Source organism: Cydia fagiglandana, chromosome 13 (genome assembly GCF_963556715.1).
Source record: "Cydia fagiglandana chromosome 13, ilCydFagi1.1, whole genome shotgun sequence".
Taxonomy (NCBI): Eukaryota; Metazoa; Arthropoda; class Insecta; order Lepidoptera; family Tortricidae; genus Cydia; species Cydia fagiglandana.
The window spans coordinates 11,945,543-11,962,991 of NC_085944.1; the positions used below are offsets into that span (position 1 = coordinate 11,945,543).

At 43.0% G+C, this 17,449-nt stretch overlaps 1 protein-coding gene across 1 annotated transcript; it reads right to left on the reverse strand.

Annotated features, from left to right (window-relative positions):
- Window positions 1–440: 440 nt before the first annotated feature.
- Window positions 441–17,186, reverse strand: LOC134670279 (NFX1-type zinc finger-containing protein 1-like). The gene is made up of 25 exons (XM_063528023.1): window positions 17,109–17,186; window positions 15,600–16,297; window positions 14,765–14,987; window positions 14,308–14,353; window positions 13,726–13,951; window positions 13,094–13,267; window positions 11,921–12,877; window positions 11,671–11,823; window positions 11,350–11,497; window positions 11,083–11,166; window positions 10,549–10,817; window positions 10,166–10,312; window positions 9,907–10,081; window positions 9,519–9,661; window positions 9,296–9,447; window positions 8,690–8,882; window positions 8,198–8,326; window positions 7,325–7,447; window positions 6,570–6,728; window positions 5,819–6,062; window positions 5,048–5,210; window positions 4,363–4,474; window positions 2,845–3,065; window positions 2,473–2,756; window positions 441–2,379 (listed from the first exon to the last, which is right to left on the reverse strand). Exons 2-25 carry the CDS (start codon window positions 16,233–16,235, stop codon window positions 1,643–1,645), a joined length of 5,898 nt encoding a protein of 1,965 aa, XP_063384093.1. The 5' UTR covers window positions 16,236–16,297; window positions 17,109–17,186; the 3' UTR covers window positions 441–1,642.
- Window positions 17,187–17,449: the final 263 nt, after the last annotated feature.

The window sequence follows — 17,449 nt, forward strand, 5'->3', positions numbered from 1 at the left end:
ATTAGTAACTACGCTGCAAAAAAGTACTATGCGATGCGCGCGGTTAAATTAGGTTAGGGTTAACGGTCAGCCGCTATGATAAAACCGCGCCTGTCTATGGCGGCTGGCCGCTCAAACGAACTGCCTAAGCGGCCAACCGCTAGTGCGTTATGGCCTTTAGGAATTTTATAATTTATACCACTCGTAGCCCCAGTAGGTACCCTAACTACCTATACCTACTAGTATTAGTATGAGCTAGCGGCTAGCGCAACTCGTATTGGACTCATTCCTTTTCTACACATGTGTTTTCTGTAATATGAAAGGTAAGTTCGTCAAAGTTGAAATATTTAGAGAAGTATAGATGCATGAATACCACAAATGAAACTAAGCATCGAGTAAGATAATTTATTTAATAAAACTTAGGTATAGGTGGGTGACTTAAGTTAAGGCTCCAAATAATAATAATAATAGGTACTTACTAATTGTGATAATCTGAAACTAAACTACAGATCTACAAGTTGGCTAAAATAAATTGTTAAAATTAATTAAATTTTTTAAATTTTATTTCAAGCAGAGACGTCTGCTAACGATTAATCATGTCTAGAAATAACAAATACTTTTTTATATTTCGCCCAAGACAATGATTTTTTCCTTAAATGAACTATTAAATTTTCACATTAAATTATATTTTCACCACACCATCTCAGAAAGGCAGCTACTTTGCACTTCAAAAACTGATAGCAAACTTGCATTTTATTCACATGTGAGGCAGAGTAATCAAATGCAAATTTTGACTTGATTTCTTATGTTTGCCGGTAGAATTGACTTTTAAATGATAAATATTTAATAACATTCATTTGGATTTGATTTTGTTTGATATTTTACATTTAAATAATATTTGCTTCGGGTTGGTGTGGTAAAAATTATGTGTTTCACTCGGGGGCAAATTTTGTTTAACCGCTCGTGCTAATATTGATACCCGAGCAAGCGAAAGATTCCAAAATTGAAGCACGAGCGTAGCGAGTGGTTCGAAAAATGTAATCTTGAGCGTTGCGAGGGTTGCAACAACTTTGCCCCCTTGTAAAACCAATAACTATTAATTATAAAGCGATTTTAAAACACAATTTGATAAGTCAAAAATAAAACATGCAAAACAAAGGTAGTAAACCCCTCAGCCCCTCACCCTAACATAAGTTGCATATAATCTTAAGCACTTAAACATTTCTGTTGAATCATCATAGACAAACGACACTATAGATTAGATTTTTTATAATCAGTATAAAACTTTATAGTCTTAACTTTTATTAATATTCACTAAAGCTAATACCACTGCACTGTTGGGTTGTATATAGCATGTCATGAAACAATAACAAATCAATATCATCACACGTAAGGCATTGGTAAATTATACTAATAAGTGTGTACAATCATGATGTTAGTTTTATACTTGGCTAGTAATCAATTTTTCTATTCTAGCAGTTAAAGCAATGGAAGTATAATGAACGATATAATTTGGACACATTTCAATGTTAACATACGTAAATTTTACTTAACGTAGGTACTTTCATTGTTCTAGTTACTTGTAATTAAGACATAGGTTTTACGTAGTTATAAGTAGCCGACATGAAAGTTTCCTATGCTTATTAGACAGTGAAAGCTTATCCTAATCAAAATTGAAATTCGCCATATTATTGGCTTCCTGGGACCAGGCAGCGAACCGCGATCCGTCCATCTCCCCGGCGTGTTGATTGCCCGCGGTCAGCTGGTGGCCCTGGCCGCCGATTGCCGCGCCGCAGTCCGGACACTTAGACAACACCATGGCGCCGCCGCAGTCGCCGATACAGTAGAAGTGCCCGTTGGGGCACTTGTACCAGTGCCCCGCCTTCAGCCCTATCACTTTCACTATCATCGCACGCTCCTCCCTGCTCGCTATGCCCGACAACTTCACCGCATTTTCAAGTTTCTTTAAGCATTCCACTCCCTTACCTTCGTCAAATACGCGCCAACTCAGAACAGCGTCGTTTGCAGCGGCACTGGCTTGCATCACAATCTCATTAGTCTTCGAAGATCTGTAGCTTTCGTGACTTAATATCTTGGCTAATTGGATCATCGAATTCATACGCTTAAGCTCATTATCTATGTCCAATTGTTGTTGCTCACTGATCTTGTGTGAATTAGTAGTGAGTACGTTGCAAAGCAGTTTCACTTCAGTTTTCATTTCCACATCCAGTTCCGATAAATATGCATCTTTGTACTTCATATAGTATTGACCGATAGTATCCAAGAAGTTCATGTATATATCGTTCATCTCCAACTGTAGAAGTGATATTTTTCTGTCATTTTGCGCGCGTTTAATGATCTTAATCACCACATGTAAGGCATTGCTCCATTCTTTACTTGCTGTAAAGTAAGTAAAAAATGTTTGTATTTTGCTTCATCAATAATCACAAATTATACTAGATAATATAATTCAATTAGTAATCAAAAATTTACCTGAGATAGTTCTCCTATGTGCGTCGGTTAGTTGTGATACTTTATTAACCATTTCCATTTTCTTCGTTTTTCTTTGAGCGTCCGTCCCATACACCCTTGCTTTTATTGGATTGATGTCATTTTTCAGTAATTTATTAATCAAGTCTTTGTACCGATAGGTATTGACGATAGGTTGACGGCACCAAGGGCATGCCTTTAGTTGGACAGTATCATCCTCGCTGTTCATTAGAGTATCCAAGGTATCGACGTCAAAAATGTGAGGACAATCCTGGAGCTGAATTAGCCTGAAATTACAACATTTAAAATATTAGCAGTGTTTGGCGAGAACTCGAGATATATGCAAAAGGTATTTGAACCGCACAATGCACATACTTGACGTCGTCATCGTAGGGATCACCGAGCAGGTCGGTGGGGAAGCCTGCGGGGTCGCAGAGGCGGCAGGCCAGCGGGCAGGGCTCGCCGCAGAGCCCGCGGCACGGGTGGCCGCACGCCAGCGCGAGCGCGCACGGCTCCGAGCACGGCGCACGCGAGCACGTCGCGCCGCATACGCGCACGCACACGGAGTGCACGCACGCGCGGGCGCACGGTGTCTCCTGCGCATGCAACCGCGTGTACATAAATTGACTGCGCGCTTTAACTCAATGTACTCACCCGTTGTATTCAGGGCAGTTATTAGGTACATAAATTAAATAGTTTGGCAGTTGTTTGTCAATGGAGCATAGGCAGAGATAAATAATTCCTTTCTCTTATTCTAGTATTGTAGCTCCAAAAAAGGGGATGAGTATAGTTGTTTTTATTTATTCTACTGTTACTGACAAAACTTGTTTAGGTACACTAGGTACCTACTTAACCGAAACATTTAAATACTCTTGAACATTTTCTCCTCCAATATGGACTTGTTAAGTAAGTAGGTAGGTATATGTGACGTTCCACAGAAAAAGGTACCTTATGGCGGCCGGCACTTACGTCGCATAGCGCCGCAATAATATTAGAGCGGCGTTAATAATTGCGTAAGCGCCAACCGCCATAAGGTACCTTTACCCGTGGGACGTCACATATTATCTTTTTGCTGCGGGCTGTAGTGTCTACTTAGTACTTACTTCCAATTGAAAACTACAAGGCAATGACAAATGAGTCATTGTGACAACCCATACTGAGAACTGAGCTGAACCACAGTCAAATCACTCCTATTACTATACTACTACTATTACTATTATTAAGCAAAAACTAATTAACCCTTCGAACACCATGCCTGTCGTGTGTGGTGCGTCATCGTGAGCCTTGCCTAAATGCACGAAGGTTGATATTAAGGCTCCTCTTCACGTTGGGCCAACGCCAACGCCAACGAGGGACGCATTTATGCGTTAGAGGGAGCAAGTGATATTGCTATCACATTCTACCGCATGGCTGCGTCCGTCCCTCGTTGGCCCAACGTGAAGAGAAGCCATTAGACTGTAGCACAGACAAACTTCCTCCAGACTGAGCATAGTCGCGCTACCCCCTCTGCCACGCATACGGTAAATTTACTCCACGTTCGAGTCGAAAGTGACTTTGTGTGACGTCCGTGTCTTTGAACGGACCAATCACGGCACGGGACTTCGCTCACCTCGTCCCGCGCACCCCCGTATTTTTGGCATCATCGGTTTCATGAAATAATTGCTCTTAACTCGGTCTAGAGGATTCCTAGTCTATGGGCTGTAGCCGCACGCGTCAGAGCGGCTACCGCGAAAACTGAAATTCGTAAATTGCGGGGATCTTTCTGTTTTACTGCAATGAAGGCGTAATTAGAGTGACAGAGAAAAATCGCCGAAATTTGCGAACTTCGATTTTCAGGGTTATAGCCCAGTTGATGGTCAAAGGTGGTTTGGCGGTGAAAGGTTGAAGTCGTACCGAGCACATGGTGCAGGGCGCGCCGCACAGGTTGGAGCAGCGCGAGTGCGGGCACTTGACTTCGCACTGGCGCCGGCACGGCGGGCACACCTGGTTGCACGGCTCCTCGCATCTGCAACGAGCGAGGCTTTCAAATTGGGGCACAGAATATATAGGTAGTGGCCGATCTTAGAATTGATGAAATGATCGGGTGGCCTGACATATCATGAAAAAGTCAAACCTAACCTGACCAATCATGAAGTGATGAATTCTAAAATGGCATTTCATGAAATGGTCAAAATGGCCACCTATCACCAAACCTATCGTATCAGTAGAAAATGGCGGCAAATATAAATATCTAAAGGAACCCTAAGTTTTAATCTGCCGTAAAAAAATTAAATCTAGTGCCATTCTCTACAAAACGAAATTAAACGGGACAAAGTGGAATTGGAACTATTAGAAATTCTTCTTAAAAATATAAAAGACAACTTGTGCTTATCAGGCATACGTTCCCGAAAAATCCGAAAATGCGTGTAAATTACTATTATCTAAATGGTGAGCCTGCTCCGTTTTAGTACAAAGCAACGTAAGGTACAAATACAAACGAATGGTCTGAAACTGTATAAATTTAAACGCGCCCACGTACGAGAGAAGTCATGACGTTAGGGTACAAGTCGATCGACATCAGGTACATTCGGGTGTTTACCTGTGTCCGCAGATGTTGAGCTGGTGGCAGCGCGCGGCGCAGGGCTGGTGCAGGCGGCCCTGGCGGCAGCCGGCGCACGAACCGCCGCAAACGTGGCCACAGCGCAGCAGCGCGCCACACGGCGCCGTGCACGCAGAGAGCAGCATCTCCACCGACACAGACCCTTAAATATCATACATTTGGTTAAACAATATACTGACATTCTTTTCTTTCATCTGAGGCACAGCCGCGGGTGGCCCTTAGCCTGGTCAAGCAAGTCTCTCCAGTCCGATCTGTTGGTGGCCTTCCCTCTCCAACTTTTCACTACTAAGGTCCTGATGTCCTGGTATACGCCGTCCAACCATCTGAGCTTGGGCTTGCCTTTACCTCTGCGGCCCTCCGATCGGCCTTCTAGAAGGCGCTTTATACTGATACTGGAAACTGTGATATAAATGCTTATCATGCTTATGACTTAATTGAAAAGCATGAACTCAAAACCTGTCTGTATAGCTCGCCGAGAAACATTACAAGGTGTGAACGTCATGGCCACAAGGGGAAGGAAAACTGCGCGGAGTGATATCGGTATACTTGACCATGTCACACGGCTCACCGCATCTCGCCTGACAGGTGAATAAAAACCTATTTAAGGAAATAAATATTTTAGTTTAAATTTGGACACAAGGCGACGGGAAACGGCTCGCAGCGCCGCGCTTGACAGGCGTGGTGACTCGCCTTCGTTCGCATTTCATTCTGAACAGGGGTGTTAGATAGTTACTTTATTTCAAAAGTTACCTGTCTGCGTAGCTTGCCGCGACACGTTGCAAGGCAGCTGCACGTTATGGCCACAGGGCGACGCGAAACTGCGCGGTGTGATTTCTGTACACTTGGCCATATCACACGGCTCGCCGCACTGCGCTTGACAAGCATGGCCGCACGCCATGATGCGTTCGCATGTCAGTCTGCACAGGTCTCGGGTTGGCTCTGTTCCGCACTCGATCACTATTTCGTGGTTGCAACCTGGTACGGGTTTTTTCGTCTGAAAAAATATGACATTAAGGGTCAAAACCTTTTTTTAGTTACAGTTATACATCTTTCTTGTGAATTCAATTGAACTCATACAATAAATAGATTTATAGCCTAATTATTTTGTTATTTTTTTATAGGCATGATCAAACCGTCTCTGTATGTAGCTAATCCATAAGATGTATGATGTTGATGAAAGCATGAACAAAATGTAGGTACCCGAATCCTATTGTCCAGCGAAAACGTTTCCGCGATATCTTTGACCAAGTACAGTTTGTTAACTCTTACAAACTGTACTTGGTCAAAGGCATATATTTTTCTTCCAAAAATCTGTATCTTAGAATATCCACAACATTTGTTTATAATAGATAAATCTGCCAGTGAGTTAATAAGTGATAATGAATAGTTTCGCGAAGATTTAGTCCCAGTAGGAGTAGGATAATATTCCCACTTCAATTTCCCGAAGGTTTAAAATAAAACGCTTTTTTCACTCCCAATCCCAGTTCATCAGAAAATTTACCTTTTGCTTGCAATCCCCGCATTTCTCGAAGCACAGCTTCTTGCAGTGATGACCGCAGGGCAGCGAGCGCGCGCACTTCTCTCGGCACGGCTTCGCGTTCACATCTTCGTGACACGCCACTCTCTTCGAGTGCCTGCAACCGGACCGCTTCTTGATAACCTACAACATAACATGTTTTTTGCTGATATTAGGTCATTTACTTACAGTAAAGCGCAAGAAATGCGAGTCAATAACCAAAGAAGGAGGATCATGCAGCATAGAAAAATATGTGAAAGCCCAAAGCTCTATCTGGGAATGTAACAGGAATTGCTTGTAGAATAAATATGTACTTACGAGTATGCGTAAACTTTAAGAAAAAAAACCTCAGCGTAGCAGCTGACGAAGGTGCCGTTTGTCAAACGTGAACGTTTAATGAAAATGAAAATTCTTTATTTGCATAATATAAAAACTTAACTGACGGCATAATGTACAGCCGTACAGATTTTGTTGACGGCAACCTTAGAGCATTTAACAACTGGAGTGGCAATTAAGAGCTTATATGTATACCCCTCTGCCAAAAAAGTTGCAACTTTTGTATGGACTGACATGGACATGGCTATTACGTTACGTATAAATCATGTAGAAATAGCAATACATTTGACATCCCCTCCCTCGCAAAAATCGCAGACTATTTCGTAAAGAAAATGACAGCGATGACATCTCCTTTCTAAATGTTATGGAAGGTAGGTACTAAATGCTTTAAGACGTCTACATACCTGGACGTTGCATTCGATACACTCTTCGAAACAGGAACGTAGACATTTGTGCTCGCCCAGGTCCCCGTCCAAATTAGCCGTGCAGCCTTTCTTCGCTTTTGGGCACGGTTTCAGGCAAGTGTACTAGAAAATAAGTAAGGGTTTTTTCAAGAATGAAAAAATATTCATTTAGACGATCGAGCCTATCGCTGTTTACCTGAGCAATCGAAGAGACACACACGCACGCACGCACGCACGCACGCACGCACGCACGCTCGCACGCTCGCACGCACTCACGCACGCACGCATGCACGCACGGACCATTTAGGAAGCAGAGCTTCTAATAAATTATATATCTTAACTGGTCAAGCAAATCTTGACAATAAAAAAGGCGCGACATTCAAATTTTCTATGGGACGATATCACATCTACATTTTTCAAATTTGCCGCCTCTTTCTACTGACAAGATCTGCTTGACCAAGTATACTTATTAAAAAACAAACTGTGCTGCTATGTGAAATACTTGTTCGACTTGTACAGTCACCTGCAATACTATATTTATTACACATTGTAGGCCGCAAAAATATCTGACACGATCTTATTTGTAGAGCCATAAGAGCGTGTCACATATTTTTGCGGCCTTCGAAGAGTAACATACTATTGCAGGTGACTGTACATGGCACACGCAACCGGGAAACCATGAAGCTGAGGGGTTGGGCACTTTGTCGCGGGCCTCTAATATGCTGCCGCACGCGGGGCTAGACCTAAACATGCTGGTTGAGGCACTTGCACCGCTGAGGGGTCCGTAAGGGTACCTTACCAGCGACGGAATATATATTTTCAAGTCTAGTGAGTCTAACTATGTAGTTATTCGAATAGTTCGTTGCATCTTACCCGCAAATGCTCCGGGTCATCGTTGACGTGACAGGTCCTGCGGCACGCGTGCCCGCACTTGAGCCTGCTGTTGGGGCACTTCTCTTGGCATTTGACATCGGATGTCTTCATGTAACACTCTTTCGTTGCCTGAAATATTTAGATAGGTTACATAGTTACATAGTTTTTAAGTATTAATCATACTCAACTGCCACTTACTTCAATAACCATCTTACTTATTTTTTTCTGAAGGTTTGTAAAGATGTGTATTTGTTACTTTTGTTAGGTAAAGCTACGAGAGTCTCAAGGTGGGACCTGATTCTGGTTCCATATGAGGACGAGGTATATAACTCGTGAAGCCACTATAGGTCTACCCTTTAATTGAGCCGGCTGGAAAGAAGTTATTATGGCCAGCTACGGATGAGTTGAAGACTTGGCTGCATGAAGCTGTGATTTGTATTATGTTAAGTTAGCACCAACCGCCTGAGATACTTGGTACCTTTTGTTACTTACTTGGTGTCCGCAGTCAGGTAAAGTGACGTCGACCGGCGCCGTGCACTGTATAGATGGATCACCGGGCTCCTTGAAGCACGGAACTGCTTTGTTGTGACCGCAAGGAAGAGACTTTTCCACGAGCCGCTTGCATGGCTGGCATTCTTTAGCGCATTTGAACGGGCATTTGTGACCTTCGACTTGGCAAATTTTCCTGTAAAATATTGGAATGAATCACCACATTTTTGCCTATTGCTTTTGCAGCAGGCTAAAATTATGGAGGGTCTAAGATAGCTGCGTGATAAAAATAAAATAAGTGCCACTTTGTAAGACAACGCAGTTGAATAAAACTGACACACTGTCACATTACGTAGATAAATATGACCGTCATATCCGTACTGCGCTCTGAATCCGCTGATTGCGACAAGAATGCTTAACTCAAATTTTTACAGTAGGTAATAAGACAATTTGCAGTTGAATACTATCTTTCCTCTATTCCAAGCAGAGTTCGTCTACCGAAGACTGCCCGACGGGAGAGTGGGAGACATTCATAGAGGGCTTGTGCACTGTGCAGGAGAATTTATCTTCAAAAGCGGACGAACTAAGGTCTAAAATTATGATGATTACCTTTCACAATCCTTGGTGCATTGTATATTCGCATGTACCAAGTCATATGCGTGGCAAACACGAGGGCAAGCATGCCCACATGGCAAGTTGTATTTACAATCCAATAGACATCCGCCTTCGGGAACTTTTACGAAACCACTCACTGAAGTTATCTGTAAACAAAACTTGATTTAAAGTACCGGTTTGCTATTTAAGAATATAAACTGAAAGTTGTTATTCTAACCGTAGTAATTTGTCCGTTGTGGTTATCACATTTTAGCTTCAAACTCGTTCCAAGAGATCCATTTTTCTCCAAAGTAGCTGCAATTTTTTTCCACAGTTCTGATTTCCTCTTGAGTAAATCGATGTTTCCAAATATAAAGAAACCTATTAAAAAATAGAAAAAATAATTTATCATATAATTTTGAATGACACAATAAATATTCAACAATTACTCTGAACGGTGGAGTAAGCATGGCCAATAAATATTGACAAGTGTCAATGCAATGTAGTGGATTTTGAGAAAGAACTTGAATATTACCTGGTTCTAGAAAGCCATACACACCGTAACTTAGTTTCAACGAGACGTAGCACAATAGGTCGTAAATCTATGACCTTAAGCAGTGTCCTACCTTCTCTGGCCCTGGACAAGGCAACGCAGATCCTGTTCTCGGTGCCCAGGAAGCCGATGCTGTCCTTGTCGTTGTTGCGTACCAGCGACAGCAGGATTATCTTCGACTCCTCGCCCTGGTAGTTGTCCAGGACTGTGATCTTCACGTTTGACAGATGGTCGTACAGTGACCGTTGCTAAACATACGAAGATTATTTTTATTTAAATGTGTAGGGCATCTCGTGTTGGGAAAAATCGAAGAGCATAGAAGCTTAGCTTACCTTTCGCATGTAGAATAATTGGCCGGAGTAAGCGGCGAGAATGGTGACTTCCTCGGGTTTGTAGCCCTGCTGCATCAGGTAGTTCGCCAGACGGAGCACCAAGTCAGCTTCCTGGGTGTTTGTACGACTTGAACTGTCGTCTTCACACTGTAAAATATAAACTAGGTATAATAACTTTACTGTTTCGTTGTGGGATGTCTGTGTCCACTATCCAGTACATATGTGATACAGCACATCAGCAATCCAGTCAATTATGACGTTCGTTCCAACACATATTCAACAGGATGGCCAGCGTGAATTTAGACTAACATTCCGATATAAGTAGGTACGTAAATATGTGTAGTGACTGTACGTGTACAAGATGTAAGTCATTTTCAACTCACTTGTTCCCTGTAGTCATGGGAAAAGAAGAAGAGATTGTGGGCAACGCCGCGCACGGGCGGGAAGTCCTCGACGGAGCGGTGGTTCTGCAGTTCGGGGTAGATGTGCGGTGAAATGAGCGCGGCGATCTCGGGCCGCATGCGGTGCTGCACGCCGAGCCGGCGGCTGTGCACGCCGTTGCGGATCATGCGCTCAAACAGCGACACCTCGATCTGGTAGTGCCGCGCCAGCCGCAGGTACGCCGCCGACGGCCGCAGCTGCTGGTGGTCCCCTGCATAAGGCAACAAACCTTCATTCCGACAACAAACATTTCAAAAATTAAACTTGCAAACGAGACCTTACCCACTCTCATATCACAAACGACCAGTTTCTTCTCAGATATTAGGTATCAGGTATTTAAAAGTTCACATTAGAAACTCCAAAAGACCCTGCCAAACCCGTAACTTCAACCATTCTGTCATCATTCTTACATGTAGGTCACTACAACCAGAATGATATCAAGTAATTTAACATAAACATAAATAAAATTCACGTACCTATGAGAATCAAGTGCTGGCAACTTTTTGTAAGAGACGTTACTATATGCGACTCCAGGACTTCTGCGGCCTCCTCTACCACCACTGAAACGATTAATTTGTCAATTGAAATAGAATTCAGAACCAACACCAACGTTTAAAAAATGCATCATCGTTAGATATCTTAACATGGTGCTTAAAATTCATTACATTATTTCACGATTGAATGTTTTAATGTCATTTATAGCACCTGGTGCAAACACGATTATTGACTTTTACTTTAGGTACCTATTGGAGGTGCTATTTCTGCTAACAACTTGCGCAGTCTCGCTGCCCCACTCGTGGTCATTCCGACGACTCGAGTTCGCTTCAGTACGGACAGGTCGACCATCATCCTCGCCTCTTCATAGGCCACTGCGACAGAGCGCAACCTCTCCTAAAGTAACAGATGAAAAAAAGCGACTCTGAGACAAATGAAAATCATGGAATTTGGGCTTCAACAACGTTCGAATTCTTTATAATTATACTAGTACATAACCTCTAGAATTACAGAAAAGATTAGTGTAAGTTTAATTAATGCAAAAGTGGGTACCTACTTAGAGTACTAACCTCAATTTGTTTAATTTTTTTCTTCACGTCCTCCATGGCTACGTTGGCCCATTTAAAGTACAATGACCAACGCTCTACACGGGGAACAGTAGTTAAATCTAGTGCATTGGTTAGGCGAATCCTTGGAACTCGGGACCGGTGTTCCAACATATCCTAAAGGAGAAGATTTCGATATTTTAATTGAACAGAGACAAATATAAAGAACAGAGACCCTTACAACAAAAAATTAAGGATGATTTGAAATACTCACTTTGAAAAGTTTCACTTCTGAATACACATGACATATCTCGTTTTCTAATTCTTTTAATTCGTATCGCGAACTATCTCTGTTTTGTAGATCTTGAAACCTTCGCAATAGAGATTTTATCTCGTCTTCTTTGTCAGGCAACGAGAAAGATGTAGTAACGGAGTCATAGCCTGGTTTTTCTGCCAGAGAGCCATCATCATCCAAATCATCGTAATCGATTTCATCTCTAGCAAAGATATCGTCGTCGACTTCTGCGTTTATTTCAGGTTCATCTGGTGGATTTTCAACTTGTTCTAATAATGCAGGATCAATTTGAAGATCCTCCACATTTTCAAAAAGCCAATGTTTTAAAACATCTTTTATATTTCTCCCTCTATAGAAGTTTTCAAGTATTTTACACTCTTCGTTGTACGCTGCAATACTTTTGTAGCTCAAGACTCCAGAGTTCAAGGCGTCGACACGAGCTTGTGCGTGATCTAATGCACTGATCTGCGTTTTTAACTCAATTCTCCTTTCATGATAATAACTGCTGTTGTCTTTACGTCTCAAATTATTTATATTAAATTGATTCAATGCTTCGTTTCGTGATCTGCCCCCAATGCGTGCCAAAGATTTGGTGATAGGTAAAAGAGCCTCTAGAAATTGATCGAGGGCGTGATTTGTGTAGCATATAACAAGCATGCAACATCTAATTTTAGGAAATGGTGCGTGTTTAAGTAGAGTTTCCGCGACTTTGACCCCGAGGTAGGTTTTGCCAGTGCCAGGCGGGCCCTGAATCACAGCGAACTCGTGGGTGAGCGCCAGTTTATACGCTTCATACTGGGTATTATTCAAGCTCAGCTCAGTTTGCAAGGGCCAGCTGTGATCTTCCAAGACAATGTAATTCACGTCTTCTTCGTCTTTATTTTGAATTTGATAAATGGTCCCCGGAGTGAGGTACGCTGGTTTTTCAAGGACTTTCTGTAAGTGACCACGAAACATAGAAATTTATTGAGATGAGAGGTTGATTATATAGGATTAAAGATAATCATACTTATAGTTAATATAGTTAAGTATAGTAATATTGCAGCTTATACATCAGATCCGTCGCTAGTCTCGCTACCTCACATTGAGAACCTATATTACCTAAACTCCCATCCTAAAAATTTTAGTTGTAAAGTTTATGAGTATACTTACTTCAACATCGACAATGTATTTGCTCATAGCCAAGTGCTCCGGGAAGCTGGGTTCCTGGAGCGCTTTTAGCACGTGATAGTAAGGCTCGAAGTATACTTCGCACTCTATCATTATGTATGGATCGTCGTTGTACAAGTTGGAGTCCATTGCACAATTTACAATATTGACTGGTAACTGAAAGAGTAACAATATTATGAAATATTTTTAGGGTGGAAGCTGACTTGTAACATTTCGGTGTAATGTATTTGTATCGTGTGTATCTATCGCTCGAGTATTTCAACAGTCAAAGTGTGCTGTGCTTGATTTGGCTGTCGGTTTTTCGAACTTCTTCCTTATGGGGAACGAAGCCCTTTAAGTAAGTGTTGCATTACAAAGTCAGTCAGTGCAAAGGAAGACTTGAATTGGGAAATCGACATACTTTAGCAGTGGGTTCAAACGAAAATCCGCCGCGTAGCTGAAATCGCTCGAAATCACCCCGAAACATGAACCGTCGCCAGCATCGCCACCGAGCCTAGAGGTCCTATATTGTACCTAAGGGTAGTTGTACCATCGTTTAAGTATCGAGCACTTGGAAGACCATGCAGCTAATTAGTACGAGTACAAATATTGATAATTAAAGAATTTTTCGTAACCTGTCTTTTATTCAAGAATTTTTCATCACGTTCCAAAATGGTTCCCACAAGGAAACTTTTGCAATTATCCTTGGTGAAGACTACGAGGGAACCAAACAGGAACCGCTTGCTGTGCGCCCAGTTCACTCTCTTGAACCTCTTCATAGTGCTCTCATCGAGGAGTACAATAGAACCAATTTTTTGCTTAGAAGCGTATGGTTCTAAAAATTTTACGTTTTTGTATACACTGAAAAAATACAGATATATATTGATAAAACAAATATCTTCAAACTTCGACAATGTTTACCTACATATGTAAAATAAAAATTGAATTGATTTAATTCGTTAAATATAGCTCGTGACAAATATTTGTAGACAAGATAGTTCATTCAAGGAAAAAGTTAAATATAAAAAAGATTTTTCTCTTGATTAACTACTTATAGCAGCTTATAGGTACCTACTAAATATTATATGTATAATAAATAATATGTTCGTCACTATGCCTAGTAAACATGAAAAAGTGTCTCTTATTCAAGTATTTCAAGCATAAAGCTGCCAAATGCAAGACAATTAAATAGTACACTCTATGAGTCATTATCTCACCGAATGTTGTCATATTTCTTTCTCCTGGGATCTTCGATGTATTGATCTGTGGAGTAATACAGGTCTATTAAATATTATCCAATTAAATAAAAAGATGTCAATCAAAACTTACAAAAATAAAACTTGAATTGTTTTAATTCGATTATGTTGACAGTTTTTAAGTACTTACTCGAAACCATCTCGAAACGCAGCTACCTTTAGTGTGGTAAACCATTTTGTGAGGTGGCGCCGAAACTAAAAAATGTTGGCGCGTAGTTTCGATCTGGTCGTCAAGGTAAAACTTACGTATCCCTTCCCTGAGCGGTCCGAAGCAGTCCTCGCGCAGCAGCCGGAACTGCACGTCCAGGTAGTGCTCCACGTCCGCGTACGCGCCCTCCACCACGTTGGCCCGCAGGAACGGCCGCCGCTCCAGCAGCTCCGCGCCCGAGGGTAGCACGCTCAGCTCACGGAAACTTACGTATCCCTTCCCTGAGCGGTCCGAAGCAGTCCTCGCGCAGCAGCCGGAACTGCACGTCCAGGTAGTGCTCCACGTCCGCGTACGCGCCCTCCACCACGTTGGGCCTCAGGAACGGCCGCCGCTCCAGCAGCTCCGCGCCCGAGGGCAGCACGCTCAGCTCACGGAAACTCTCGAGAGGCTCGCCGACCTCATCAATCCCTTCTGATCTCCTCTGGTTTTGAATCTGTAATTTTAATTTCTTTGATGTCAACATGTTGTTATAGGTACCTACTGATAAGACTGGGAAATATTTTTACTGTTACCATTTCTATCGGCATCATTTTGCTTAAAATATGTATTAAACTACACCCAACATTATTTTATTTACCCACAGTAGGAAATATTCATCAAGCTTTAAATATTGTATTTATTGAAAGTAAGAATTTCAAAGTTGATCTTGTTACGCGTTGGTATCCCTCTGTTTTTGTACCAAACGACAAAACTATAATAACCATCTAAGTACCTACCATAACACTAATCCATTCTCACTAACTTTATACAAACAGCTTTAAATAGAACTGGTAGGTCATTTGTATTTCGTCACAGAGAGCGATAATAAATTTCTAAGCGTCGCACGTCTCAAGTAGCGTCTAATGACAGGGTACTTAACTATAGGTACCTACCTTACCTACTATCGGCAGCGTAGAAGCAAACAATATTTTAACTAAAACTTAGCAGTGTACTTAGGGGAATATAGGTAAGTATCACAGTCATATTCGAGTTCTTTAAATTTTTAAGATAGATTGGAAGGCATACTACTTAAGTACTCTAAGTAGGTATTAGTAGGTACTCTTACCTGTACCTGATCGCAGACTTTTAGGCTTTCCCGAATTTTAGTCATTCTTGCCGTGTATTCTTCCGGCAACTCGAATCCTTGCTTCTCCTTCAACCCCTCCAAACAGCTCTTGCTCGTAGCCTCGATCAGCGCCCCGCACTTGTGCACCGCCGTCGCCGGTGAAACGTTTATAAGACACTCGCAAAAATTCATGAAATGACTCCAAAATTCCTTCTGCCTAGTCCAGTAGTACTTGTTGAAATACTTGTCCTCCCTGCTCACGGTGTACGGCAACTGCATCAAATACAGTTGCAAGTGGTCGATAAATTTAGTGTTGCATAGATCCAGAAGAAGCAACTTCTTAGATTCCTCAAAGGAAGTTTTCCAAACGTTAGTAATCAGTTCAAGGACCAAAAAGAATATGTCGCTTTTCTTCTTGTCGACAGGTGTGTCTAATAGAAGGGTGAAAAATGCTTTCTGTTGGTTAATCTTTTCAATTATGTCGACACTATCAGATTTAGATATTTCCTCTAGCATTTTAAAGCCCATAGGCCTGTCCCTTTTACCACGGCCCCTGTCGTTTTTCTGGTTGGAGCGAGAGTAGTTCGAGTGGCCGTGAGATCCGTCCGTATTGTTATTTACGATTTGCTGAAGCATATTTTGTTGTTCAGGTGTTGCCGAAATAAGAGCAGGTCTTTCCCCGAGAATTCCAGGGCCAGCTGAAATAAACCAGTCACCATTCCCCATATATTCAAATGAATAACGTTGTCTAATAATTGTACGAAAACCACACAACGGGGCGATATTGCCGGGGGGAATACTGCCGGCCTAGCCAAGGTTACAATCGCTATGGCTTCGACAACGAAAAGCATTATGTCTCTATCACTTTTTCATATTAGTGCGACAGTGACAGTTGCGTTTCGATCGCTACGGAGCGTAAGCGATCGGCATCTTGGCTACGCGGCCAGGATATTTACGATAGTGCGGAAACCGAAGAACTAAATTACAACATACTAGGTACGCCAAAAATAAACCCGGCGTGTTATAAGTTTACTAGTGTTCTCTAAATGCTGCACGCCAGGCCCGCGCCTCGACCCCCGTGAGCTCTACCGCCATGGATGTCTGATGCCGTTGCCCCCGCTTGCCGCTATAAGGACCTAGACAGTAATAAACAGCAGGGAGAGTGAGTTCTTACCGTTCTTCCCTCGGGCTGCGCCACTACCCCGGCCACGGTCACCGCGCGCCGCACCAGCTCCTCGACCCCTGCCGTCGTGCGATCTTTGCCGCCATTGGGCGTCTGATGTCGTTGCCCCCGCTTGCCGTTAAGCACCTAGACAGTAATGAACAGGAGAGTTCTTACCGTTGGCATTCCCTCGGGCTGCGCCACTACCCCGGCCTCGGCCACCGCGCGCCGCACCAGCTCCTCGACCCCTGCCGTCGTGCGATCTTTGCCGCCATTGGGCGTCTGATGTCGTTGCCCCCGCTTGCCGTTATAAGCACCTAGACAGTAATGAACAGGAGAGTTCTTACCGTTGGCATTCCCTCGGGCTGCGCCAGTACCCCGGCCTCGGCCACCGCGCGCCGCACCAGCTCCTCGACCCCTGCCGTCGTGCGATCTTTGCCGCCATTGGGCGTCTGATGTCGTTGCCCCCGCTTGCCGTTATAAGCACCTAGACAGTAATGAACAGGAGAGTTCTTACCGTTGGCATTCCCTCGGGCTGCGCCAGTACCCCGGCCTCGGCCACCGCGCGCCGCACCAACTCCTCGACCCCTGCCGTCGTGCGATTTTGGCCGCCATGGACGTCTGATACCGTTGCCCCTGCTTGCCGTGAAGTACCTAGACAGTAATAAACAGCAGGGAGAGCGAGTTC

Coding starts and splice junctions, on each gene's coding strand:
- LOC134670279 (XM_063528023.1), bottom strand. CDS start 16,235: ATGCTTCAGCAAATCGTAAATAACAATACGGACGGATCTCACGGCCAC. Junction 9,662..9,906: donor CTTGTCCAGGGCCAGAGAAG/GTAGGACACTGC, acceptor ATTTTTTAATAG/GTTTCTTTATATTTGGAAAC. Junction 8,327..8,689: donor TACCTGACTGCGGACACCAA/GTAAGTAACAAA, acceptor TAAATATTTCAG/GCAACGAAAGAGTGTTACAT.